This window comes from Euleptes europaea, chromosome 14 (genome assembly GCF_029931775.1).
Source record: "Euleptes europaea isolate rEulEur1 chromosome 14, rEulEur1.hap1, whole genome shotgun sequence".
NCBI lineage: Eukaryota > Metazoa > Chordata > Lepidosauria > Squamata > Sphaerodactylidae > Euleptes > Euleptes europaea.
This window is the reverse complement of record NC_079325.1, coordinates 12,176,832-12,204,363: the sequence shown is the minus strand read 5'-3', so window position 1 is coordinate 12,204,363 and position 27,532 is coordinate 12,176,832. Positions and strand designations below refer to the sequence as shown.

The 27,532-nt window shown below is 46.0% G+C and overlaps 1 protein-coding gene across 1 annotated transcript; it reads left to right on the top strand.

Moving 5' to 3' along the window:
* Positions 1-32: 32 nt before the first annotated feature.
* Positions 33-24,410, top strand: ST14 (ST14 transmembrane serine protease matriptase). Its single transcript, XM_056860533.1, has 18 exons — positions 33-189; positions 1,334-1,461; positions 3,153-3,223; positions 4,911-5,071; positions 8,563-8,598; positions 9,081-9,318; positions 10,333-10,472; positions 10,898-10,995; positions 12,841-12,950; positions 14,264-14,394; positions 14,857-14,961; positions 15,650-15,757; positions 16,047-16,160; positions 17,663-17,785; positions 18,743-18,929; positions 21,765-22,039; positions 22,546-22,682; positions 24,241-24,410. The coding sequence occupies exons 1-18, from the start codon at positions 33-35 to the stop codon at positions 24,400-24,402; spliced, it is 2,481 nt and encodes an 826-aa protein (XP_056716511.1). The 3' UTR covers positions 24,403-24,410.
* Positions 24,411-27,532: the final 3,122 nt, after the last annotated feature.

The window sequence follows — 27,532 nt, the reverse complement described above, 5'->3', positions numbered from 1 at the left end:
CGTGTCTCTTCTCTCCTTGTCTCTCCCAGGACATGAACGGCCTAGAGGAAGGGGTGGAGTTCCTCCCCACCATGAACGCCAAGAAGTTGGAGAAGCCTAACCCGAAGCACTACATGGTGGTGGCTGCCATCCTTGCGGTCTGCCTGGTTGTTTCCTTATTGGTGGGACTCCTGGTCTGGCACTTCGTATGTAAGTTAGTCGGAGACTGTACCAAAAGCTGGCATGGAATTGTTGTGCTTTGGTGCTGGTTGACTGATAGAGAAGGGGAGAATAGTACAGTGCTCCTTCCAATGAGAACAGGGGTGTTCGGAAAGCATGTCCATGTTTTCTCCTGTGAATTGCTGAAGGATATGCCATTGATTAAGCTGGTTATGGTTATTGGGGAGGGGTCATGGCTCAGTGGTAGAGCATCTGCTTGGCCTGCAGAAGGTCCCAGGTTCAATCCCCGGCATCTCTAGTTAAAGGGACTAGGCAAGTTGGTGATGTGAAAGACCTCTACCTGAGACCCTGGAGAGCCGCCGCCAGTCTGACTAGACAATATTGACTTTGATGGACCAAGGGTCTGATTCAGTTTAAGGCAGTTTCATGGGTTCGTGGTCTCAGTATCTGCATATCGAGAGAGCCAGCATGGTGTAGTGGTTAAGGTGTCGGACTAGGATCTGGGAAACCCAGGTTCAAATCCCCACTCTGCCATGGAAACTTGCTGGGTGTCCTTGGGCCAGTCACATGCTCTCAGCCTCGACCCTGGCAAGTATTTGGAAGGGAGACCTCTAAGGAATACCAGGGGCGTGATGCAGAGGCAGGCAATGGCAAACCACATCCAAATGCCTCTTGCCTTGAAAACTTTATGGGGTGGGGGTGGGGAAACAATCTACATATTATGACAACCTCTGAGTAGGTGCCCCTTTTGAAGATACTGAAGTTAACTTGGAGAAAAACCAAGGTTAAATCAGCAAAGCTATTGGTCACAGGTAGAAGTAAAGGCAAAAAATAATATGGAATGAAGCTACACATGTGTAGGCTTCGGGGGGGACACATGCAGGTAGGGTCCTCCATCTCCCTTGCAGAGATGTGTAGGCTTTAGGGGTGGAAAAAATTGAATGGCCCCAAATGCTTGATGTTTCTACTGCTTGTGGGGTCTTTTGAGAAAGTGCAGCCCTTAGCCCAAACGTAATGGGGAATTTCATTGTTGAGAATGTCTTGTTGAAGGTCAATTGACTGCTGGTTTTCTGAGGGTCAGCACAATGTCCGGAGCCATTTCTAGCTTTGTGGTGTATGCCATATTCGGTTCAGCATTTTCACGTCTTCTTCCCTCCCCCATGGCCTCTTTCAGACAAGAATGCCCCCGTACAGAAGCTGTACAACGGCCACCTTAGGTTCACGGGCTCTCGCTTCATAGATGCGTACGAGAACTCCAACTCCTCGGAATTCGCTACCCTTGCCGCAAAAGTAAAGAAAATGGTAAGGACTTCTGAACTCCTCACGCAGCCATGGGAGCACCACGGATTGCAGCATAAGTCCCCTTGCTGTGTTGTGGTCGATATTCAGAATTGACTTAAATGGGCCCGTCTCCACCACCCATATAAATCTACCTTGTGCTGCTCGGTCTGCCAAGTGCATTGAAGCCAACTCTAGTTGATGTTAGCTGTGCACTAGGGTATTTTCCCAGATGTGCTAGGGAGTTAACATCAGGGAAAGGCCTAAGACATCTGTAGGGTTGTCAGGGCCAAGTCTGGCAACCAGAGGGGGTTTGGGGGGGGCAGGGACATGGGCGGGCATGCCCCCAACGGCTATGTTGCCGACATAACTACAACTGGGTTGTACCCAGAAGTGACAATGGGTAGCTCTGGGAAGTGTAGGAAACTCTATGGTGAAGAGTATTTTTGTTTTTATGGTTTTCCTGCCACCCAGATCAGTGTGAGGCCTGGCAGTTCTAGGCATCTAATTGGCTACTGTGGGAAACAAGATACTGGATTAGTTTAGACCTTTTCTAGTGCAGTCTTCCTTTATTAGACATAGCAGGGTTGGATGCATCTGTAGTCAAAACTGCAAGCCTTCAGTAAACCTGGTTACCGATGCAAATTTCCAATCTTATCTCCCCGCCCCCATCCTTGTTCACTGTAGTACAACTGAAGGTGACCAGACTACCTGTTCTGTCTAACCTCTGTGTGTTCCAGTTTGCTAGTGAGAGCAGGGATTGGGGCCACCTGCGAATCAGGCTTTTCCTTTCCTTTGCTGCCTCTAGCTGATGGATTTACAGGTTTTCAGCTTTGGATGTGGTGGTCCACTTTCCTCTTCTTCCCAATCTCAAGTCCCTTAGAGTCTTTCAAGTCTACTCTCAACTCAGTCTTATTTGTTTGGAGATGGTTGCTGTTGCTCAAATATGGGACTTCCTTGGAAGCAGGTCTCTTGATATCACTGTGTAAATCTGGCCTCCAGTATTCCATTTTTGTACAAGGTCCTGAGACATGTATTGATTCTGGAGCTGAGTCACCATCTGGATGAGTTTCTGGTTCTGTTTCACTCTGATTTCTGACCTAGTCTGAGGGCTGCCTTGGTTACTCCGGTGAATGACTTGCACCAGGAAATGTACAGGGGGCTATGCATTTCTTTTGTTTTTTGGGTGTGTGTGATACCAATAACTGTTGATACCATTGATTCATATCCTTCTTGAAAGCCTGGCTCAGTTGAGTCTAGTAGTGGTTTATACTGGCTCTGGTTCTTTCTGGACAGTAGATCTCTCCCAGAAGTGCAGGGGAGCTGTTAGTCTATCCAAAGGATCCCCAACGTGGCAGCCATAATTGTACCGGTTTTCTTTTAAACATTGGGATTTAAAACTTTAAAAATTATCTATGGCAGGGATGTAAAAGTTAGTTTTGGTCGTGAGCTGCCCCGGGGATACCTATTGGATACAAATATTTAAGGCAATATTTTCTATGATAGTTGTGGAAGGTTAGAATACCAATGGTTTATGTACATATGGATGATGAGGTCTAGCATTACAGAAGCCATTTGTAGTACACCAGCTACTAATGCACACAATGTGAAAAATCAGTATAGTCGGAATGATCCCATCCCTTCTAACATCTGACTTTTCTAGACACTGATTTGAGTTCAATTTTTATTTCATTATCTTTTTCTTTTCAAACTAGATTATTGATATTTATAAAAATAATCCGGATGTTGGCCCGTTCCACAAGGAGACTGTGATCACCTCATTCAGGTGGGTAATGCATTTTTTAGACCTTTTGGAGTGGCTAAAATGTTAGTGGCATAAATGAAAACTGGACGAGAGCGAAGGAACAGTGACCCTGGATCCCAGTGCACTTGACTTCTTCAGACACCAAACTTGATTCCTACCCTTTGTTCTCAAAAACCACCACTAACTTCAGCAAACTGGAAACAGTTTTATGTTTACTTACATGGTCTGTCGTAACTGATCACCATAGAGTCGTTTATTTGGGATTTGCTGCCCAGTAAGTGTCTGTTCCAGTTCATGATTAGGGTTGCCAACTCCTGTTTAGGAAATACCTGGAGATTTTTGGGGTGGAACCTGGGGAGGGTGGGTTTGGAGAAGGGAGGGAGTTCAGTGGTGTGTAATGACATAGAGTCCATCCTCCAAAACAGCCATTTTCTCCGGGGGAGCTATTCTGTGTCTTTTGGAAATTGATTGTAATCCCAGGAAATCTTCAGCCCCCAGCTGGAGGTTAGGAAAACAGTACAGGTTTTCCTAACCTAATTGGTATTAGTATAGAGGTGCCTTTTTCTTCTCCCCAGCTGGAGGTTGGCAGCCCTATTCATAACACTCTGTTGGGTGACTTCTGTCCAGTGAGCCGCTTAGTCAGTGGAATGGGTTTATGATTTGCAGTTTAGCAGTCCCGTGGCCTTTATGTAAGACTATTGCATCGTTTTGATTGCTGCATGCCCTTTTTAAAAACTGCTTTTTATAACATGGGTATCTTTTCACAAAACTAGGGTCAGTGTACACATGTAGGATTTCCAGGTCCCTCCTGGCAACTGGTGGGAGCTGTTGGGAGATGGGTACAGGGGACGGTGATCTGCATGTGCATGTGATGATGTTATTTCCAGTGTGACGCGGAAGCACGAGCATCAAACCGGGGGATGCTTTAGCACTTGCACCAAAATTCTGTAGTTTCTATAGAGTTTTGGGGAGAGTGCCAGAGCACCTCCCCCCTGGTGTGATGCCGGCACTTCCGCATCTTGCTGGAAGGGACGTCATTGCGCACGGACACGGATCGTTCCTTTCCCTTTTCGGCTGGCCTGTTTCTGCCCATCAAACATCTGCATGTCGGCGGGCAGCATCTCCCCAAACCCTCTCTCCCCAGGAGATTGCCTGCCATTAGTGGGCACCTGGGAACCCTATACATATGTAAGTGGCTGGTAATCTGGGTTTGAGCAGACATTAGATGTTTGTGGGACCTGGAAACTGAAGCGTGTATGCAGACAAAAGAAAATGTAAAGTCCTTGTCCTGAATCATTTAGCTATGTATTTGTAAAAGTGTAACAATATGGACTCAGAACTTTCATGCCAAAAAAAAAAACCCTTAAGAGGGACTATCTTCTATGGCTTTGTCAACATGGTTTCCATAGTCTTCCTTCTTTCCACACCCTTAGAAAACCAGTGAAATTGAGTTAGTTGCCCAAGTCATCTCTGTGGAACTAAAGCGGCCAACTGCCTGGAGAGAAAATGTCCTGTTCCTTTAGTGGTGGCTTAGTAGAATGTTATTTACCTCCATGCCATGAAAAGCTTCAGCTGTCCATTTCCATACATTAAGCCTCTGTTCAAGGGATAGAACTCTGTTCTCCAGTCCTGCTGGTAGCTTTATGTGGAACCCTGATTGTTTGGTCCAGGTTCTAACCTATCTGCCAACTTGTTTTCCTCCATGCAGCGAGGGCAGTATTATTGCTTACTACTGGTCAGAGTTCAGTGTACCCAAACTCCAAGCGGATGCCCTTGATAAGGCCATGGCAAACATCCAGGCTTCGAATCAAGCAACACCGATGAAGTTAAGGAATCCTGACTTGAGAGTTGATACAATCGTGGCTTTCTGTGAGTCTCTCTTCTGACTTTATTGACCCCCTTCCTTCCATCCATCTCCTCCTCGGCCTAGTTAGGGTGAATCTGAGCATCTGGTGCCAGGGAAACGTATATAATTTGGGTGTGGCAAATAGGAGAATTTTTTGCACAGAGGCAGAGTTATCCATCTATTAGAAATCTGTGAATTGAAGCTTGGGTTTCTATATTTGGCTTTAGCTGCAATTTGGAGGACAACATCTAATCTATGCTTCGATTCCTAACTTTTGCAAAAGGGCAGTGGAATAATTCCACTACACCTGGTACCACAACTGTTCAGAACTTTACTTTCTGGGGTCGAGGTTGAGAGTGTCACTCAGCAAGTTTCCATGGCAGAGTGGGGATTCGAACCTGGGTTTCCCAGATCCTAATCCAACACTTTAACCACTACACCACACTGGCTCTCTCAAGTAAGCAATATAGTAAAGGAACATCACCAAATTCAAAGCTCCCCAAGATATATCACAGCCAGGATTGGTTGGTTAGGAAAGGTGGGTAGAGAGAGTTCCACCCTTAAAGGAAAAGTGTTGGTATCCTGATGCTTCCTGACTTATTTCTTGGAGCTTTCCTGCTTGGGTCTGAGATTTAAAATTAGACTCAGAGGTTTCTTTCTTTTCTTTGGAAGCAAGTTAGTAACCCATGAGGGGACAGGGATCAGAGTGGACGATAAATTCAAAATATATTTTCAGAAAAAGAGGTACAAAATGGCGTTTGCTCACAGTTTTGTTTTGAGTGGAGAATGTTTGATTTCCACAGAAATGGGACGGACCACACTGGTAGAATTTAAGGGAAGGATAGAGAAAGCAGAGGCTGAATATTATCTTGTAGTTAATTTTAATTCAGGTGATTTCCAACATCCTCCCTCCCCCATCATTAGACCTATAAACTGTTCTTAGTTCTTAAAGAAGTTTTGTGGGAAGCCAAATTCTGGACCTTCTAGATCCTGAGAAGTATGGGCTGTTTCCTCTTTATCTCCTGTAATTCCAGCTTGTACATTGCTATGATCAGGGTGTGACTTTCTTACAGTTTCTCGGAGCTGGTTTTTCATCCCTAAAATAGAAATTTACAGGTAGTGTTTGATGTTGTCCAATAATGGACATCCTGTGGTTTGAACAGGCCAAATGTATGGCCACACTGATTCTTCAGACTGAACGAGTCTTGTTTCGTTCTGCCTTCCCTCCACCTCCACTTCCCCCTCAAAAAAAGCCTCAGCAAAAACTAGTTGGCCCTGTAAGTTTTGCAATTGAGAACCTTTCACTCTGGATAATTAGAGCAAAGATTTTGCTGCATGCCGTGATGAACGTCCCCTTGGGTGCTTTCTTCCTTGACCACAAAAGCCCTTGGAGAGATGAATTTTATTACCAGAATTTTAGGTTTTCTCCAGAGCACTTACTAGGGGCTGTGTTTCTTTTCAGCCCTACAGAAACTAGGGGTCTTGGCCTTACTTAATCACATTTGTATCAGAGATTTGTCTGTGCGGTTTTCTTGGGTTATCCTTGCAGCAACCCTGTCAGAGAGGCTAGGCCGAGAAAGAGGGACTGGCTAAAGCTACCTCAGCTGAGTGCAAATTTGAACCTGTGTCTACCTCATATAAGCACCAACATTTGCTCAGTTATACTATATTGGATCTAAAATAAAATTGCAGGAAATAAAAGTATTTTAGTTAGGTGGTCATCTCTTCCCTTTTCCATTTGATTCAACAATATCGGTTTAAATTGGGGAATACCAATGGCAAAACTGGAATACTAATGAGATGGGATTAGTTGATGAATGTGGAAATCATGCTGCATCGAAGATCAGTTCTGTTCAGATTCTATGGAGTTGCTTTATGGTTGAAAATATGAGGGTTTAGTGGGTTGCAGCAAGTAAAAAAGGGATGTTGTGGTAGCTAAAAGATTATTTATATAAACCAGGGGGCCCTCAACTCTGTGGAGCCTATGGGCACTTCTGAAACTTTGAGGAAAGGTTGTGGGTATCTTCACAAAATGGCGGTCACACAGAATGTTGTAGGGCTGCCAACTCCAATTTAGGAAGTAGCTGGGGATTTGGGGGGTGGAACCTGGGGAGGGCAGGGTTTGGGGAGGAAGGGAGCCTCAGCTGGGTATGATGCCCCAGAGTCCACCTCTCAAAGCAGCCAGGTTCTCCAGGGAAACCGATCTCTGTAGCCTGGTAATCAGTTCTATTTATGGGAGATAGCTAGGCTCCACCTGGAGAGGGTTGCCAACTTGAACTGAGAAATTCCTGATTTGGGGGTGGAACCTAGGGAGGGAGGGGTTTGGAGAGGGGAGGGATTTCAATGGGGCATGATGCCATAGAGTCCACCCTCCAAAACCACCATTTTCTCCAGGGGAACTGACTTCTGTTGTTTGGAGATCAGTTGTAATCTGGGGAGGTCTCCAGCCTCCACCTGGAGGTTGGCAGCCCTTGAATGTTGGGAGGTTCCAAGCCAAGCATCATCCTGTGATGGAGGCTGTTTCCAAATGGGGGCTTCCTGCAGAGCCAGACCAGAAGGTGATGATTCCTGGGGTCTTCTGAAGCACCTCTTGCTCTGGTGAGGTGGAATAAAGCCAGAAGGGGTTCTGTGCTTTGGGGGAAATACAGGTGGGGCCCAGAAAGCTTATCAGGCATCACGGTGAGCTGCATTGTGCTTCACTGCTATACATTTTCATGGGCGAGAGCCCCGTCCATTGATGTGGATTGAAACCTCATCTCATGCAGTTGTTCTGGGCTGACCTGAAATTCAACCGAATTAATAATTGGCAACTGGTGGCATCAGAGCCAGCGTGGTGTAGTGGTTAAGAGCAGTGGACTCTAATCTGGAGAACTGGGTTTGTTTCCCCACTCCTCCACATGATGCCTGCTGGGTGACCTTGGGCCAGTCACAGTTTTCTCCAGACTCTCCCAGCCCCACCTACCTCACAAGGTGTCTGTTGTGGGGAGAGAAAGGGAAGGCGATTGTAAGCCGATTTGAGTCTCCTCAAAGATAGAGAGAATCAGGTTATAAAAACCAACTCTTCTTCTACATCATCATCAGAATGGTTACCACCTGGCCTACTACCAAGAAGCAGGAGAGGGGATAGGGTCACGGCCACAGAGGTTTGGGCAACAGGGGCAGGGATCCTGACCTGCCAACCCTCCACTCCTTCTTCCAAATGTTCATCTAGTAAAGCTAGTTGCTAACTAAGGAGATGCAAGGGTGTCATTTGGCTTAACCTTGTTTACAGCTGTTGGATGAATTCGGGGGGAAGCCGCGATAGCAAAATGCTGGAAGATTGAGTCACGATGACTCCCTTCCTTTTGTTGAGTGGGTTGGTGGGGGTTCTCACAGACAGTTCCCGAAAGAAACTATATGGCACCCTTTGTATTACATTTGTGTACAGAGTATTCTGACCGTGTGGGATTCCCCTTCACAGTGTAGGTGAAATCAACACATTAGTAATGGTTTCTTTTTTCTCTCTCTCTCGTAGCTACCAATCCGGAGACAATTAAGGCTTTACAGGACAGTAAGTAACATGTAGCTGCTTTTTAGAGCAATAGCAACCCCCCCCCCGACAAAAATATAGAATGCGCTTTCTGAATATTGGGGTGTGTTCCTTTTGTCCGTGGGAGAGGTGGTGTCCATCTATTGTAGGTGAGAAGAGCTCTTTTTTTTTTTTTTTTGAAGAGTAGCCTCCAAATATACTTTATCTAGCACTGGAATTAAATTTATGTGGACAGAACATCCTAAAGCAAAGTCCCCACAGCTCAAATTGGCTTTCAGAATGTATATTTCACATTCTGAATTCTTCACGTTTCAAGGTGGTGGGAAAACTCTCACCTAGGTATCTCTCTCCCTACCATCTGGTCCTGGCCTTTTGATTTTCATAGCGAATCTCAAAGTCCATTACTACTTTAAATTGCACATCTTGTCCTTTTTTGCTGGGTGGCTGCTGAGTCCAAGATGTCTTAGCATTCTCTTCTCTCCTCCTCCTTGTGTCCTCGGTAGACAGCTGCAAGTATGCTTTGCATGCAAAAGAAGGATTGATCACCAGCTTCACCACGCCAGGATTTCCCAACAGTCCATATCCACCTAACGCTCGATGCCAGTGGGAGCTGAGAGCAGACGTAGACTCGGTCATCAGCCTGACCTTCACAACGGTGGACCTGGAACCATGCAAATTGGGGAGCGACACACTCGCGGTGTATGACTCGCTCAGTGCCCTGGAACCCCATGCAATGGTCAAGTAAGCTTGTTTCCTTGTTAAAATTAGTGGGGCAGGACCTGGGTTTCTCTGGGTCCACTATACAAGTTGTGTGTGTGGGGGGGGCAAATGGTTCAGGATTGTACGAAGCCCCTTCTACCCACTTGCATCAATATCTGACAGTGAGATGAGAAGAGTTATTTTATACAGCCCACCGTGAGGATAGAATCCCAGATCCTATTTCTGTAGTATTGATTGAGATTGATATAGGGCGGAGGGTACCTTTTCATGCTTAGTGGCCTCACTGCTCTCGACTATGATTCATTTTCCTATTTGTTTGTTTGTTTATTACTTTCAGTTTCTATCCCACCCTCCCCAGCCAAAGCCACGATCAGGGCGGTTAACAACATTAAAACCAGCCAACAGGCACAATAAGTATTCATTAAAACAATCATTAAAACAGTTTTAAATAAACATTTAAACCAACGGATTACACCAAAGATGGTCGTCGCTAAACTATGGCACCAGATAACCTCCTAGGTCATACACCAGCTAAAATAACATGGGGGGAAAGGTAGGGAGGCCAGCATAGTTGACATCAGTTGCTGTCCTCAGTTGTAGGCCTAGTGGAACAACTCCAGTTTACAAGCTCTGCTGAACCCTTTAAGGTCCCGCAGGGCTCTGATGTTGCTCAGGAAGGTGTTCCACCAGGCTGGAGCTGGCCCAAAAGGCCCTGGCTCTTGTTGAGGACAGCCGCACACTCTTAGGGCTGGGGGACCACCAGTAAGTGTGTTATCAGATGAAAGTAGTGTTCTTTGGGGGGGGGGGTGTACCAGATGAGGTGGTCCCTAAGATACAAGGGTACCACCTCTGTACCTGCTGGAGTCTTCGAATCAGTCTCAAGGGCAGCCCTACGTAGAGCCCAGTGTACAGTAATCCAGCCTAGAGGTGACCGTCTTAGTGGATGTGCTCTTCACTCTTCCAGCATTTGTAGAAGAGCAGCTACCACAAAGCATTTGGGGCCTTCACTCTCTTTTGCGCTTCTCTCTTCCCCAGGCTTTGCGGCAGTTACAGTCTATCCTACAACCTGACCTTTGTCTCCTCGCAAAACGTTATGCTGGTGACTCTGATCACGAACGGTGAGGGGCGAGACCCCGGCTTCAGGGCGGAGTTCTTCCAGATGCCGAAGATGAACAGTAAGATTCAGCAGCTGTTCTCTCTTTGCGGGGTGAAGGACCAATTGTGGAGAGGGGCGGGGGACATGTCTTCAAAGGGGAGCTGTTCTGATACCTTGATGATAAATATGCACTTACATTACAAGGACAGACATTTATTTTTCAACCTTACCCCCACCCCTCCCAGTAATAAACATCTCTCAGCTTCTCTAGTGATGCCTCCTAATGACAGATGGACGGGAATTATCTTAGGTTAAGCCGGAAGACTGAGGGGCGTACATGAAACTTAATTAGTCTCCTGGGCTTCACTCTGTGTCTTGGAGCAACTCTGGTCCCTCCAGAGGCCAGCTTAACTTCATTAAAGGCTGCCTCTGCAGTTGTCTTGTCTTTCCTGAAAGCTCTGAAAGGGAAGGAACTTGATTCATTTCCCCTCTTCCTTATTCTAGCCTGCGGTGGAACCTTGAGAGGGATAGCAGGAAACTTCACCACTCCGTATTTCCCAGGTCATTACCCTCCTAAGATGAACTGCACTTGGAACATAGAGGTAAGCAGCCAAGAAAAACACCTGCTTGGTTTATCCTAGAACTTTCCATGCAGGATGACAGATTGGGTCTAATTTGTATGTGATGTCACCAGTACTGACGATGAAAAAGTGCTTCTTCAGGATGTGTAAAGCTGGAAATAACTTGCATCAAAGGTACGCCACTGCAAGGCAGTTCCCAATGCATTTGTGTGAAACCAGAAAAATCTTAGCTTGTGAACCCCAGCTTTCGGGTTTCTAAAACGTTTCTATAGTCCCCATGGTGGTAATCTACTTATTTTTATCATGCCTCTCCCAAAAAAGCTTACAGGAATTGGAATATAATATGGATGAAAATGTCCAGTACAGAATTTCCTTGTGAAAAGGATTCTTAACTGAACGGGATTTAGCCATGATTCTGGGATGCATGGCTGGCTTCTTCCCTCTCTCTCCGGCAGCTGCATTGATTGCAATCAGGAGTTTCAGGGAGGGATGTTATCAACTTGCATGACTAGTGGGGGATGAAAATTTCATATATTCCCCCTCCCCAATTTCTTTCTCCCTTGCTTAGCCCCTTCCTCAACTTTCCTAGTTGCATGCCTTTTTTCCTCCCTCAATCTTTCCAGTCACATCTTTCCCTCCCCCTGGAAAATCCCTACCTTCAAAAAAATACTTCTTACTTTTTTGCACATCTCCCTTGAGTCTCTCTGAGAAAGGTAGGCTATAAATGAAAGAATAAAATAAATGTTTGCAATATCTCTGCATGCACAAACGTTGCAAGTTGTGTGTATTAACCAGCTCTCTAAAATGTTTTCTTTAGATTTCTCTACAAACCTGGGCGGGTTCCTCCAGGATTGCAGAAACATCTGCCCTATCCTTGGCTAGCCAAGCTGGGGATTAAATATCTGATATATGCCAGCCTGTAGAGGAACATTGTAATAACACACCAAAATACAGCATGATTATTACAGGTTGAGTATCCCTTATCTGGAAAGCTTGGAGCCGGCAGTGTTCCGTATTTCAAATCTTTCCATATTTTGGAATATTTGCATATACATAATGAAATATCTTGAGGGTGGGACCTGAGTCTAAACACAAAATTCATTTATATTTTAATGTTTTATATACACTTTGTATACATAACCTGAATGTAATTTTAAATAATAGTTTTAATAATTTTCTGTATGTTGAACCATACAGAAAGCAAATTGGCATGCTACTGATGGCGTGTGAGTAATACCTGCATTTTGGCTCAAAACTTCCAGTTTTCGGATCTTTCCAGTTTTTGGATGTCTGGTTAAAGGACAGTCAACCTGTATAAAACCGAGGGAGGTAATCGCTAAGATATGTAAGGTCCAGGCTGCTTAGAGCTTGAAGGCTGCTTCAGATTCTGCCCAGAAGCAAACGGGAAGCCATTTTAGGCAAGCCATAATGGGAGTAATTGATTCTCTATAACCCAACTACAACAGGTGCCGAAATTCTTCACCAGCTACAACTTCCAGCCAGCTTTTGCATGGGCTGTAGACATGGAAACCGCCAAACACTTCCACTGACAGAACACGACTTTTTCTTCCCCTGACCCAGTGCAGCCCCAAGTCTCCTGAAACCCTGCTTCTGGGGGGCGTGGGACTGCCAGAAATGACAGTCTGGAGTGGAAGAGGGGGATTGGCGAAAAGCACCCACCCCCATCAATGGGAACGCTTGTTGGGTTGCCAGCTAGAGTGTGGAAGTAGGCTAAGACGGTTGGCTGGTTCCTTTTGCTGCTGCCGAAATCGCTGGGGACAGTGATGGCCGAAAACCTCAATTTGTGATGACCCTGCTCTCTCTTTCCTCTCCCTTCTCCCCCCACCCCCGGGTCATTGTCCTCAGGTTCCCCGTGACAAGAATGTGAAGGTGCGTTTCCACAATTTCTTCCTCGCGGAGCCCGGAGTCCCAGTTGATTCCTGCACCAAGGACTATATGCAAGTCAACTATGTAAAGTAAGACTCAGTTTGGAAACGTCTAGTGATTGCAGTCTTGAGACTTGGAGATGAACATATTTGTGGTGGGGCTAGTTGGTTGCCTGTAATTAGGTGACTGGCTGAGGCAGTCTTTTGAAGGTTTTAATGCTTCAGGTTTTTATTTATTCACTTCATTTATAATCCACTTTTCTGCTCAAAGCAGCTTACACCATTCTCCTCTCCTCCATTTTCCCCCTCACAACAATCTTGTGAAGTAAGCTCGGCTGAGAGCGTCTGACAGGCCCAAGTTCCCTCAGCAAGCTTCCATCACAGAGTGGAGATTCGAACCTGGGTCTCCCAGATCCTAGCCCAGCACTTTAACCACTAACAAACTGTAGTGTTGTTACCTGTCGTTGGGAAATATTTCTGATGGGCTGAGGTAGTCGTTCTTTTGAAGATTGTGATACTTCAGGCGTTAAAAAAAAAAGTGTGTAATTATATTTTGGAAAGGACACGATTATGAAACAGCGTGACATATTTTTCAATTCCTGTTTCAGATATCTTTCCGACCCAATTGGAAATACAAATAAGCCAATAGTTCAATGTTTCAAATAAACTTTTTGATGGAAAAATATTGGCTCGTTTGTAGGACTCCTCCATAAAGTTGTTGAGTATGAGGTTTTGCAAGTAGTCTATCTCTCCTGCAGGGGTATTAAAAGTTGCCGCAGGGTCCGGATCAAAATTCCTTCAGTCCCTCTCCCCCCAATCATAACACCAGCAAGAAGTTTGATTAGACCACACGTGTGTTGCTATTATCTTCCACTAGTGTTTTTCCTGGAGTGTGATAACTCAGATAAAAAAATTTTTTTTGGGGGGGTGGCTACCCCTGTTTTTTCCTGATTTGTTTAGTACAAAAATTGCAAAATTTAGGGGGGGGGGCCACTGGCAAAAACCATCAGTTTTGGAATGAGTAAAATGTTGCTAAGCAACTTAGGCAACAACAGGTCGTACCTCACAGCTCTCCTGTGGATTATATATTTTGTTTGTAGAAAAGTAGGGCATTTTTGCTTTTAAATCCCATAAATATGCCACAGTACAATGTTATATGCTGAGTTATAACTGATGTATTGTATGTTGCATGGAGTAGGATAGTAAGTACTGGATATATTTAATTTCATTTTTTCCCCAGGGGGAAAAAAAAGAAAGAAACTGTTTTTCATGGTTTCAAAACTTCTAAAACTTTTTAATCTCTAGGGTGACCTGGGATTTTCTGCTCCTAATCTCCCCCTCCCACCGTTCCCTGGGCTGCTTTCCTGCCTTCTGATCCCCCTTTTTTTGTGTGGTCCCTGCAGGCACTGCGGATCAAAAAAGATGTTTGTGGTATCAAGTAAAACCAACAAAATTGCAGTCCATTTCCATTCAGACCTTTCGTTTGTAGACACCGGCTTCTTAGCAGAGTTCCTGGCATATGATTCTGGTGACCGTAAGTAGAAATGCCGTTTGTCAAGTGGAGTGGGAAGGGAGTGACTCCTTTCCTATGAGGAAAAGGCTAAAGCATTTGGCACTTATAGGCTGAGGAAAAGATAACTGTGACTCTATAAAAGAACCACAGCCTTCAGTCTGCAAGACCCGAGCAAGGCTGTTAACGGTAGGACATTTTGGAGGAGATCAATTCATAGGGCCGCCATAAATTGGAATCAATTTGATGGAACTTAACACACACACACACATACACACACACACACGAGGACATGGTGATGGTTTATGACATTATACCTGAATTGGGGGAAGAATTAAGCTATAGAGCTCTCTGGATACATTAAAAAAAGGGTAGGCTAAAAAAAGAAAAGAAGGTTCTTGACTGGCAACAGTGGTGCTTGTCACTATCGGGAAGGTGAACACCTCTGTCCTTTTCCTCTTTTCCCCTGGAATTGCTGACGAGTAGCTTGCCCAGGCAAATTCACCTGCAAAACTGGCCGTTGTATTGAGCTCAAGAAACGCTGTGACGGCTGGAACGATTGCACTGATGCCAGCGATGAAGTAAACTGCAGTAAGTCCTCTGACTTCACTATCCCTTTTCCAGTGTTGGCCATGTGGATACGAGAGACAAGAACTTGTATATTGGGGAGGGGGTGCTTTAAAAAAAAATCACGAATTCTGCACTAACGCAATCTAGATTCTGTGACCTGCATGTTATCCAATTTTGAAGCAAACTTGATTGCATGTTTTTTAAATCTGCATCATGTTCTGATTCAGCTTGTCAAGGAGGGGGATGATTGGGTGGCTAAAGATGGGTTTTTGCATCCCAGACTCTGGAACAGGATTGCTTGCACCCCTTGAAAATGCACTGTTGTACTGACGAGGACTAGAAACATGAGTTTAAAAAAATCAAAACCTTCTTGGGATGCTGAATTTGCCACAAGTAACCAAGTTTTGTGGCATTTACAGAGAAACTTAGTAAAAACCCAGTTGAAGAGCTGATCTCAGACCTTTTGGTTTCTTTTCACTGAAACCTTCAGACAGCCTAGGCCGGTTATGTACATGTCAACAAGGAAAGCCCCACCTCTTACATTTCGGAATGGTGTGCTGATTAAAAGTGAGGCCAAGCTTTCCCAAGCTGGGGCTACTGAGCTTTCCCATCACTCTGTAAAGCCCCTCTCAAAGCTGTGTTTGCAGAATCGCTTGTGGGTTGACAGCGCCCAAGGATTCCCTAACTGATATTCCACCTCCTTACACAGCCTGCACCGAGAAGCAGTTCCGATGCAACAACGGCTGGTGCAAGCCGAAATACTGGCTCTGTGACGGCGTGAACGACTGTGGGGACATGAGCGATGAACTCCAGTGCCGTGAGTAATCCACCTGTGATGGAGAGCAGTCAGGGCCTTTTAGGCACTGTGGAACACAGACAGGATAATGCTGCTGCGGTCGTCTTGTTGGTGGTTTCCTAGAGGCACCTGATTGGCCACTGTGTGAACTGACTGCTGGACTTGATAGACCTTGGTCTGATCTAGCATGGCTGTTCTTAGGTGCAGTGGGCAGCTTTGATTAAAGTCCTGGCTTCGGCCATTCCAAGGACCAATATAGAAGTCAACTTTAGCACAACTAACATGCAGCTTCTTTCCCCCCATTTGTCAGAATGCCCAGCTAACAACTTCAAATGCAGCAATGGCAAATGCATCTTGGAGTCCCAGAAATGCAACGGCAAAGATGACTGCGGTGACGGCAGCGATGAAGGGGACTGCAGCTCAGGTAAGTGGAGCAAATGAATGGAGGAGCAAGCCCCTGTTCACCTGCCCAGGTTGACTGTCTTTGGACCCAGAAGTGAAGTACAGATATGCCGCTTTCCCTGCTAACGTTTTTTGGGGGTTGGGTTAAAAGTAGTAGAGACCCTGTTGCTTCTCAACTTCGCTTTTTTATAAAACACATCAACACTCCAGCTGGTCACGTTGACTAACGAGGAATTGTAAACAGCCATGTCAATCCCAAAGCAACCCCCTCCCAAAAAAACAGAACATAATTAACATAATACTTTTTTTATTAGGACAAACCAAATGGCACATTACAGCATGTGAGCTTTCAAGTTCATCAGAGACCCAGTGTGGTGTAGTGGTTAAGAGCGGTGGTTTGGAGTGGTGGACTCTAATCTGAAGAACCCGGTTTGATTCCCCACTCTTCCACATGAGCGGAGGACTCTAATCTGGTGAACTGGATTTATTTCCTCCTACACATGAAGCCAGCTGGGTGACCTTGGGCTAGTCACAGCTCTCTTAGAGCTCTCTCAGTCCCACTCACTTCAAAGGGTGTCTGTTGTGGGGAGAGGAAGGGAAGGTGATTGTAAGCCAGTTTGATTCTTCCTTAAATGGTAGAGAAAGTCGGCATATAAAAACCAGCTCTTCTTCATCAGACCAGAAGTTAACAACAACAAAAAAATTAAGTTTGAAAGCAGACAGGAAAATTCCTCAGACATAATACTGAGTCGTGGTCACGTCTGCATTTTGTGGTCTAATTGTGGCTCAAATTGGCAGTGCCTTTCCTGGAGGTCAGTTAGATCCCTTTGGTATCACCTTCTACCTCACCCTTCTAGCTAGAGGTTAAACCTGAGTGCATCTTCATGTAAAGTAGAGGCTCTGTCGCTGAGCCACAGCCCCTCCCCTAAAACAAGAAGTTGCCTTATGGTCCATCGAGGTGAGCATTGTTTACTCTTACTAGCGGCGGCTCACCAGGGGTCTGTTACATCATTTACCATTTGATCCTTTGAACTGGAGATGCTAGGGATTGAACCTGGGACCTTCTGCATGCAAAGCGGGTGTTCTACCACTGAGAAGAAGTTAGTTTTTATATGCCAACTTACTCTACCGCATAAGGAAGAATCAAACCAACTTACAGCCATGTTCCCGTCCCCTCCCCACAACAGACACCCTGTGAGGTAGGTGGGGCTGAGAGTCTGTGACTGGCCCAAGGTCACCCGGCTGGCTTCATGTGGAGGAGTGGGAAAACAAATCCAGTTCACCAGATTAGTCTCCACCTCTCATGTAGAGGAGTGGGGAATCAAACCCAGTTCTCCAGATCAGAGTCCACCACTCCAAACCACCGCTCATAACCACTACATTACGCAGCCTCTCTGAGTCACAGCCACCCTCTATGTTTGCCTCCCTGTGCCATAGTGTCCTCTCTGAACACACGGGCCATGAGGTTACCCTAATGCAATCCTTTTCTGATACTGAGCTCCTTCCTCCCTGCTTGACTTACAGTAGTCACAGTTCCCTGCAAAGAATACACTTACAAATGCCGGAACAATCTGTGTGTGAACAAGGAGAACCCCGAGTGCGATGGGGTGAAGGACTGTGGTGATAACTCAGATGAAGACAACTGCAGTGAGTTACAGTGCTGGGTGTTGCATTCGCATGTGGTGGTGGTGGGGAGCTAAAAAGTTGGTGTCTGGCTGTGTCAGGAAAATGGCTTTATATCTGTCTTGGAAAATGTAGGTCTGTTATCTAAGATCTACCTGAGAAATGCCAGGGAATCCATAATAAACCACCTGTGTCTTTTTTTTTATTTTATTTAGTTTGGGGTTTGGCTTAAGACATTTTTTAACTAGCATCAAAAATATGAGGTCCATTGTCTGATTGATTGCTTATTAGTTGATCCAGCATGTTTTAGTTGATCCAGCATGTGACTTTTATCTAATTAATTAAATGTAAAGTACCCTTTCACAATTTGGAGCACTTTAGTAAGAGTACCTTCTTTGTTGAGAAGTTAAAATGGGGATAAGGTAAAGGTAGTCCCCTGTACAAGCACCGGGTCATTACTGACCCATGGGGTGACGTCACATCATGACAATTATTAGGCAGACTATGTTTATGGGGTGGTTTGCCATTGCCTTCCCCAGTGATCGACATTTCTCCCCCAGCAAGCTTGTGCACTCATTTGACCGACCTCGGAAGGATGGAAGGCGGAGTCAACCTTGAGCCGGCTACCTGAAACCGACTTCTGTCGGGGTTGAACTCAGGTCGTGAGCGGAGCTTTGACTGCAGTACTGCAGCTTACCACTCTGCGCCACGGGGCTCTAAAAGGGGGATTAACGTAAATTAAAAACAAAGAAGCAAATCTTGCTTTTTTGTGATTGGATGGAAGGGAATCCATATCAGAGTCCACTGCTCTTAACCACTACACCACGCTGGTATAGTGGTGATTTGCAAAAGCACCTGAAGGAAATAGCCCTTGTAAGGTATAGTCTTGGAGTGATGGGGTGGGGGGATTCTAGAGAATCACAGGAGGTAAATTTACTCATCCTCTGTTTCCTTGGGGTCTCGGAACCTGGCCTTTTCTAGACTGTGGCACACGCAGCTTCACCAAGAAATCCCGGATTGTCGGTGGTCTCGACGCCGAGGCAGGCGAGTGGCCGTGGCAGGTCAGCTTGCATGTGGGAAGCGAGGGTCACACCTGCGGAGCCTCTGTGGTATCTGAGAAATGGCTGGTGACAGCGGCGCACTGCTTTCATGATGCAAACTTTGCCAGGTGGGTAGCTGCAAACTCACCTGTATCTTACAGGCTACTGTGATTGTTGCTTTCTGCAGTTTAATTTTATATCTCTGTTATACTTCATGCAAGCCGGTGCAATGAGCTGGCGTATTTAGCAGTTAAGACTATCATCGTGTGTTAAATGTGCAGATGGGCAAATGAGTACTAACTACGGGTTGTAGACTTTATGAAGAAGAAGAGTTGGTTTTTATATGCCAACTTTCTCTACCACTTAAGGGAGACTCAAACCGGCTTATGATCATCTTCCCTTCCCCTCCCCACAACAGACACCCTGTGAGGTAGGTGGGGCTGAGAGAGCTCTAATAGAGCTGTGACTAGCCCAAGGTCACCCAGCTGGCTTCGTGTGGAGGAGTGGGGAAACAAATCCAGTTCACCAGATTAGCCTCCGCTGCTCATGTGGAGGAGTGGAGAATCAGACCCGGTTCTCCAGATCAGAGTCCACCGCTCCAAACCACTACACCACACTGAAATGTGGATTAGATGTTGATTTCCCCTGTTCTCTCTAGGTTACCTTGCTAAGCTATTTATCTGTTTCTCAAGTGTGGCCCCCATCTGTGGATATCTAAATCTGTGGATTGGGGCCACACTTAACACTAAACAGATTTTTCTACAAACTTGGGGGACATCCCCCCCCCCAGGTTTGCAGAAAAGTCTGACATCTTAAAAAAATATAAACTGGGGGGTTTAAATTCCCCCAAACGTAAGAGAGCGCATTTTCCTTCAGCATAGTGGTTGGTAGCTTTGTGGGGTCCCAGGAGTCACATCAGGCCCAGCAGTGGCTGTGGTGGGGTGTAGAACCCATAGCAATTGTCTGGGAGCCGTAGCGGACCTGGCAGTGGCTGCCAGAGGGCCAGGGAGCCATGCTTGGGCCTGGCAAGGAAGTTGGGGAGTGGGGGAGATGCGATTTCTCCCCCACCAGTCTTGTGGGCCTCCCACTGAGCTGGCAAGGAGGAAATTGGGTGTTGTGTGTGTGTGTATGAGTCCTCTGCTCCCCCTCCCCCCAAGCTGGCAATGAAGGGTTTTGTGCAAGGGGGCGTGGGATTCTTCACTGCCCCTGGCCAAGCCAGCAAAGCCCACTGAGCCAGCAAAGAGGGAATCAGGTGGGTTGTGTGTGTGGGAGCCCTTGCTGTGTCTCAGTGGTGGAGCATCTGCTTGGCATGCAGAAGGTCCCAGGTTCAATCCCCGGCATCTTCAGTTAAAGGGACTAGGCAAGGAGGTGATGTGGAAGACTTCTGCCTGAGACACTGGAGAGCTGCTGCCGGTCTCAGCAGACTTTGATGGACCAAGGGTCTGATTCAGTATAGGGCAGTTTCATGTGTTCACTTCCCCCCCTCGCTGAGCCAGCAAGCCCCCCCTCCCCGCCTGCTGAACCAGCAGTTGAGGGAATTGGGCAGTAAGGACCTTCTGTGTTGCAAAGCTGATGCTCTACCACTGAGTTCCAGCCTCTAGTATCTCTAAAATGCAATGTGGATTGTAGTTTTGCTCTTCTAGCCTAGAGTTTGCTCTGGGAAATTTCCACCTTCCCAGCATTACTGTAAGCTTTGGGAGATATGGATCTGTGATGCACAATTACGCCAGCAAGAGAAAGAATGGAGAGCAGAGTTAAACCTGGAAAACCTTGCTTGAAATCCTGTTTTTTGCCACTGGCTTTTGGTGCAGTCCTGTCCAAAGTTTGTTTCGGCAGAAGAACTGAGGAAGTGTCTAGTTTTGTAAGCCTCATGATTGTATAATAGCGTCAAATCTGTATTGTTTGCATATCCATTCCATGGTACTAAAAGACATGCGGTTTATCCTATACCGTCAATATATACGATAAGCCCCAGAGGGGGAACTTGGAGAGATTTCCTCTGATAGACATGGATTTCCCAGGCAGTCATTAGGGTTTCTGCTCAGCTCTCCTTCATCATTTGGGAGGAGGTATAGTTTAGTGGTGGAACAGTTGCTTTGCATTCAGAAGGTCCCAGGTTCAATCCACAGTATCTCTAGTTCAAGGATCTTGGTTTGAAGGTGTTGGGAAAGACTCTTCTCTGTTTGAGTCCCTGGAGAGCTGCTGCCGATTGGTGTAGACAGCAATGAACTGAGTGGATCAATGATCTGACTCGGTAGTAGGCATCGATGTTCATGATTTTTGAAAAACACTCAAGACTGGTAGGTTTTGTCTGTTAGGTTTGACGCAGTTCTGCAAGACCTGTAAGACCAAAATGTTCTGCCAGGCCTATGGTTGAGGGCAGCAATGATGTGTTATCATAGCTGGCCTCCCTTCACCCCCTCTGTCTTTTCCGTTCCATCTTACCGAATTCAAGTGGGGGTCCCGATTGTCATCCCCTGGCTCATTAGAGACCAGTGTGCAAATAATAAGCGCAAATTGGTAATCTTATGTCGAGTTTTTTTATTGAGTTTTATTGGATTTTGTATGTTGTGTGCTGTGTTCTAATGGGTGTGAGCCGCTCTGAGCCCAGCCTTGGTCGGGATGGAGAGTGGTGTAGAAATTTAATAAATATTAGGGTATGGGGGGGGGGGGATTTACAGTAAGAGTTGTCCGACAGTGGAATCATCTACCTAGGGAGGTGGTGAGCTCCCCCTCACTGGCAGCCTTTAAGCAGAGGCTGGACAAACACTTGTCAGGGATGCTCTAGGCTCTAGGATGATCCTGCATTGAGCAGGGGGTTGGACTAGATGGTTGTATGGCCCCTTCCAGCTCTATGATTCTATTATTCTAAATGAATAAATAAAATGGTCACGTGACTAAAATATTCTGCCCAGGGGTTGCTGCCGGCTCTGTTCCTTCAGTACCATATAACCTTTCTGCAGATTCTCAAATCCCAAATCGTGGATAGCATTCATGGGGCTTCTCGACCAGCGGGACAGAAGCAATCCCAGCGTTCAGCGGCGGGGGATCAAGCGCATCATCACCCACCCAGACTTCAATGATTTTACCTATGACAACGACATCGCTGTGATGGAACTGGATAGCCCAATCACCTTCACCAAGCAAGTCCAGCCCATCTGTCTGCCTGATTCCTCGCACAAGTTCCCGGCTGGCCAGGTCCTCCACGTGACTGGATGGGGAGCCACGGCAGAACACGGTAAATGTGGCAGCTTGACCCGGAGAGACAGAATCATAGAAGCTGGGGACAGAGAGATTGCCCTGCATTAGGGTATGCAGGAGGGGGTAGAATTCTGCACAATATAGGGCTGCAATTTTGCTGTTTTCGCTATGAATTTTTAAAAACTTGGGCATGAACACCTGAAGCTGCCTTATACTGAATCAAACTCTTGGTCCATCAAAGTCAGTATTGTCTACTCAGACGGGCAGCGGCTCTCCAGGGTCTCAGGCAGAGAAAGGTCTTTCATATCACCTACTTGCCTAGTCCCTTTAACTGGAGATGCCGGGATTGAACTTCTGCATACCAAGCAGATGCTCTACCACTGAGCCATGGCCCCTCCCCAGTTACGTACATAGCTGTATACATGAGTCTGTGAAATTTACAGCTGGAGAAATCCCAGGGAGGTTTGCATTAATGTGGAGGGTTGTGGTGCAGGGAATTCTCGACCGCCCAAGTCCCATGCATACCGCTGTGGTTTTTGGCAGGTGCTGGTGCCATCATTTTGCAGAAGGCGGAAATCCGGGTCATCAACCAGACCATATGCGAGTCGCTGATGCCCGGCCTGCTAACGTCGCGCATGATGTGTGTTGGGATCCTGGAGGGAGGAACCGACGCCTGCCAGGTAGGAGTCTGGGAGATGTTGGTCGGTGGGAAGAAGGGCTCGGCTGTGTGCGTCTCAGACCGGAGCAAGGTTTCCCTTCCTCACTGGTTGTGTCGGTGTGGGTGACCTTTGGCCGCCTTGGAGGCCAGATGGGTTTAGAGACTCTTTACTTCCCCCTCCCCTCCTTGCTGTGACATGTTACTGCCCTAACTTGTCTTTATGTAAACGTTCCCTCCCTGTCAGCAGAGTTTGTGCAATAAAAGCAACAGCAGCTGCTGCATGGAGTTTGCAGACAGCCTCCAGCACTGACTGATCATTTCTCTCATAGTTTTCATCTCCTGCTGCAGCTTTCGGGCCTGGCCCTGTAAGGATGGCTTGTCCTCCAGCTCCTCAAAACAGCATTTACTAACGCGTTCAAACAGACCCCTCTCTCTGCTGCTTTAACTGAACTCAGAGCAACCGCCGTCTTACTCTTTTCCCTGTATTTGGTGCTGTGAGCTTTGACTCACAAAAGCTTATGTGCTGAAACATTTTGTTGGTCCTTAAAGTGCTTATAGTAAGAGCTTCGTGGCACAGAGTGGTAAGCTGCAGTACTGCAGTCCAAGCTCTGCTCATGACCTGAGTTCGATCCCAACGGATTGGGTTCAGGTAGCCAGCTCAAGGTTAACTCAGCCTTCCATCCTTCCAAGGTCAGTAAAATGAGCACCCAGCTTGCTTGGGGGTAACGTGTAGATGACTGGGGAAGGCAATGGCAAACCACCCTGTAAACATAGTATGCCTAGTACGACCTGGTGTTTGCACAGGAAACTACCTTTACCTTTTTAAAGTGCTGCAGACTAACACAGCTGCCCACCCAAACTGTACTTTTTTCTTGTCACTCTTAAACAACACTGGGCTTGTTCCTCTCTCCTGGTGCAACTGGTAAAGTGTAAATTCTCACAATTAGTGAGGGGGAATTTCTTTAACAGTCCCGCCTCCTCTTCTGCTTCCTGCTCTCTCTCCACATCTGCTTCAAACCCCTTTTGGGACCAGGTTATCTGTTAGGATCCTTCCATGTTCCTCTGAATCCACTGTTTACGCGCTCTAGTTCTCATAGACGTGAAAGAGATTCCTCAGTAGCCCCTGCCACCACCCAAAGGACTTTTAATTTACGAGTAGCTTGCTCAATCATTCTTCAGCTTGGTGTGAGATAAGGAAGGGCTCCTCCGGTCCTTTTGAGTTAGGCTCAAAGCAGTCATCTCGTGGGAAAGTTAACTTAGATAATCACCCAAAGCCAGGAGTACCAATTATTTCAAAAGATTTATTCTGGACAACAAGACAAGGTAAGGAGGACGTCTAACAAGGTGAAACAACGGAGAACGCAGTTTACTTGCCAACTGAAACTTTAAAGAATCCAGACTTCCCACCTCCTTGGAAAATGGATCACCTTTTCCACAGCCCACCCCAGGATTGGCAAAAGAGATCCAAAGGGTGACAATAGGAATTTACTTGGGGCTGGTACTAGAAAATAGGGACCTATGTAAGGACAAAGGGGGGGAGCATATGGAAGACTCTTCAATCTGTGCTCTCTTTTCCGCAGGGAGACTCCGGCGGGCCCCTTACCAGCATCGAGGCCAATGGCAAGATGTTTCTGGCCGGTGTGGTGAGCTGGGGGGATGGCTGCGCCCGACGGAACAAGCCTGGAGCCTACAGCCGAGTCCCTCAGTTTCGGAACTGGATCCGAGAGAAGACGGGGTTGTAGGCGGTCGTAGCAACGGGGCGATCCCCCACACGCCTGATTTCCCTGTGTCTGGGTCTGTGAAGCTGGTGGCTGTAGGGCTGTAGACATTCCCACATGATGTGAAGAGAACTCTGCGAACCTTGTTCGCACCCTCCATGGTGTTTTTTTTTTCCGGGGAAGAAATGCTGAGCCTAGATTCATCCATCCGATGGGCCGAGTCACTGGTTTCAGGGCCCTTTCCCGCTCCTGGCAGTGCTTTCCACACCTTTGGTCTCCAAGGACTGTTTGAGCAAATCTTATTTGAATGTGAACTTGTTTCCTGGTGGGTTTGAATCTGTGGGGGGGGGGGGCTGGCACTCCACAAGGCAATCCTACCTCTGCCCAGGCCATACAAGGCCAGGCCCTGGGATGGGGGGCATTCTGCTTTTGAGACAGGGCTGCAGTGCTCAGTAGGACTGTGATGGAAGAGGCCACATTCACCTATCGACAACCAACTTCTGTGTGTGTTTCTGGAGACAGAAGGGAATGTTAATGGTCCTGTGGTTTTCTGACTAATCTTGTACAGCCAACACCTGTAACCTGTTTTATTTCCTCTTTACACCCAGAGAGGTCCACCCTGTGAATATGATTGTTACCTAGGATGTTGTGGTTTCCCCCTCCCCCCGCAAAAAAAAAATTGCTGGTCAGACGAAAAGAGCTGTCTTTCTGTCTGCTTTTCCCAGCCTGCAAGTGTCCAGGTGTGGAATATTATCAGGAAATGGTGTGTCCTTTTTCCTCTGCTGGGTGAGCCATTTGCTAACTTGGGTTTCCAAGGATGGATAGATGGGTACATCTAGCCTCACTAAAGCAGTCTTTCAAGTAGGATCAATTCTCATTATTTTAGTACTCCAGTTTTCCTTTAAGTGTGGTATTGCTGTTTTATCACTGCAGGTAAACCACCCTGCAGTCAACAGGGGTGGCAGACTTGATTAGTACCTTAGGTCCCACTTCCAGCTTTAACATTCTTTCCAGAAATTCTTCTTTCAACCCTGGAAGTTCCTTCTCCATAAACAACCCCCCTTTTAAAGAGAATCTTCAGCATCCACCATTAAATTTTGTCTGTCTTGGATTTAGTTCTCTTCCATTTCTGATTTACTTATGGCTAGACCATGGGGATCAAGGAGACCCGCAGTTGGCACCTTCCTTCATGGCATGATCTCCTGTGCTGGCACACTTTTCAAAACCTCTAGCCAAGATCATTGTCACTCTTAGGGCAAATTCAGGGTATGCCACAGACCCTGTGGGTTTTTTTGACTTTGCAAACCTTTAAGGATGCCTTTGTGACCTTTACCTGTTTACGACTTTTATCTGTTTAGAACCAAAGATGTGACTGGTGATCCTATCATGTAAGCCCCATTGAAATTAGCAGGAATTAGTCATACCTAACTAGCTGCCCTATTGATCCCCATGAAGGCAGAGAATTGTTCTTAAAATCTCTGTAGTACGGAATAGTTAAGAGATGCTCCCTTGCGGGCATTAGGTGCAAGTGGGCTTTTGCCAATGTTGTAGGCACGCTGTTGTGAATGAAAATAGATCTTCGTTTAAAGGGCTTGGTTGCCCTTTGCAAAGGTGTGGTCTTATACCTAAGGCTGGAATCGTTCAGTCTTGTCAAGCTCTTGAACAAGGAGGGTATTCAGACAATGCCTGCTGTAGAAGCTTGATGTTCCAGGGTGAATATAATAGCATGTTTGAAAGCCAATTCCAGCTGTGCCTTCCAGTTTTGGCCCCTTGAATGTACCACACTACTGTATCCGACGAACGGCATGCTGGGATTTGTAGTCTCCAAGGGTTCCTCCCAAAGTGCCAGTGACTATAATACATTTAGACACTTTAGCACCATGTGAAGGATTGCGTAAGCGTCACAAGACTGGGCTTCATGGACCACATACCCAAGACAATGTTTGCACTTTTAATTCCTTCTCTTTCCCCATCTCCCCATTTTTATATAAGGGTGTTGTAGATAGATCTTCTCTGTGTAGGGGGTTAGATGGGGGTGGGGAGTAGAGATTGAATATGCACATGAATGTAGGAGATGAATGAATGTTCTGCCCCATTGAGGGTCAGATTGGCATTGCCACAATGTGCCTTAATATAAAGCCTTGTTAAATGTGTGCCATTCTTTGGCATCTCTTTCTTCTGTGCCTTCCTGCTTTCGAAAAGCTGCTTTCTTTGATGCTTTGAGCGGGGATGCTTTGAACGGTGTGGTGCTGGACTTTCATTTCAGTTTTGAGACCAGTATGGGAGGACGAAGAGGTTATTCACAGTCTGGGTTTTGCTGTGTACAGACCTGAAACATTAAAACAAACAAATAAAAAAAAAAACCCATTTTGGAGTCTCAGTAGGGAACAAACAACGTTGAAGAGAATACTTGGCTAAAAGAGCTCCAAAATATAAGTAGTTGGGGACAGGCTATTCTAAGAGCCTCCTTCTCCGGGATACCTTAGCTAATTTTCGCTTTGTGTAATGGTCACAGCATTCTTTGTTTGTGATGCTTGCTTTTCCCATGGGGGGAGAGGTGGCCGAAATCTTCTTACACAAATCTATGCCACTGAAGCTCAAGTTCTATTCGTATCTTTCCTATGCTTGGGTTGAAATTGTGGGTTTGAGAACAGATGCAGAGATAAGAAGGAGCCGTTTCCAAAACTGGGGAACTACTTATTTGTTTTAAAAAAGTGTTTTATAAATAGTTTAAGGAGTGCTTCAGTACACCCATTCTTTGCAAAATGAAACATTGACAAGGGCGGATAGATAAGGGATTTCTTCTGCTCCTCCCAATAATTTATCTTTCTTTTTTTTTAAAGAAATTTTGAAAAAATTGTTTTGAATTAGCTGCTTCTATTTTGTTTCCTGGTGTATATGTGTGTATGTATATACAGTATCTTTTAAAAAAAATACAACCCTGTAAATATGCTAGAATGAATGAATCTTTATCCACCATGATTTTCCTTTTTTTTTTTCTTTTTGAAAGTTTGAATGAAATGGAATTTTTTAAAATCTGTATTAAACCTGGATTTTTGTATTAAGCATTCGTTGTGTTTGATCAAAGCATTTTGTAGAAAACTGAAAAACAAAAGCCTTGCCTGTGTCAGGATGTGAAGTTTGGTGGTAAAAC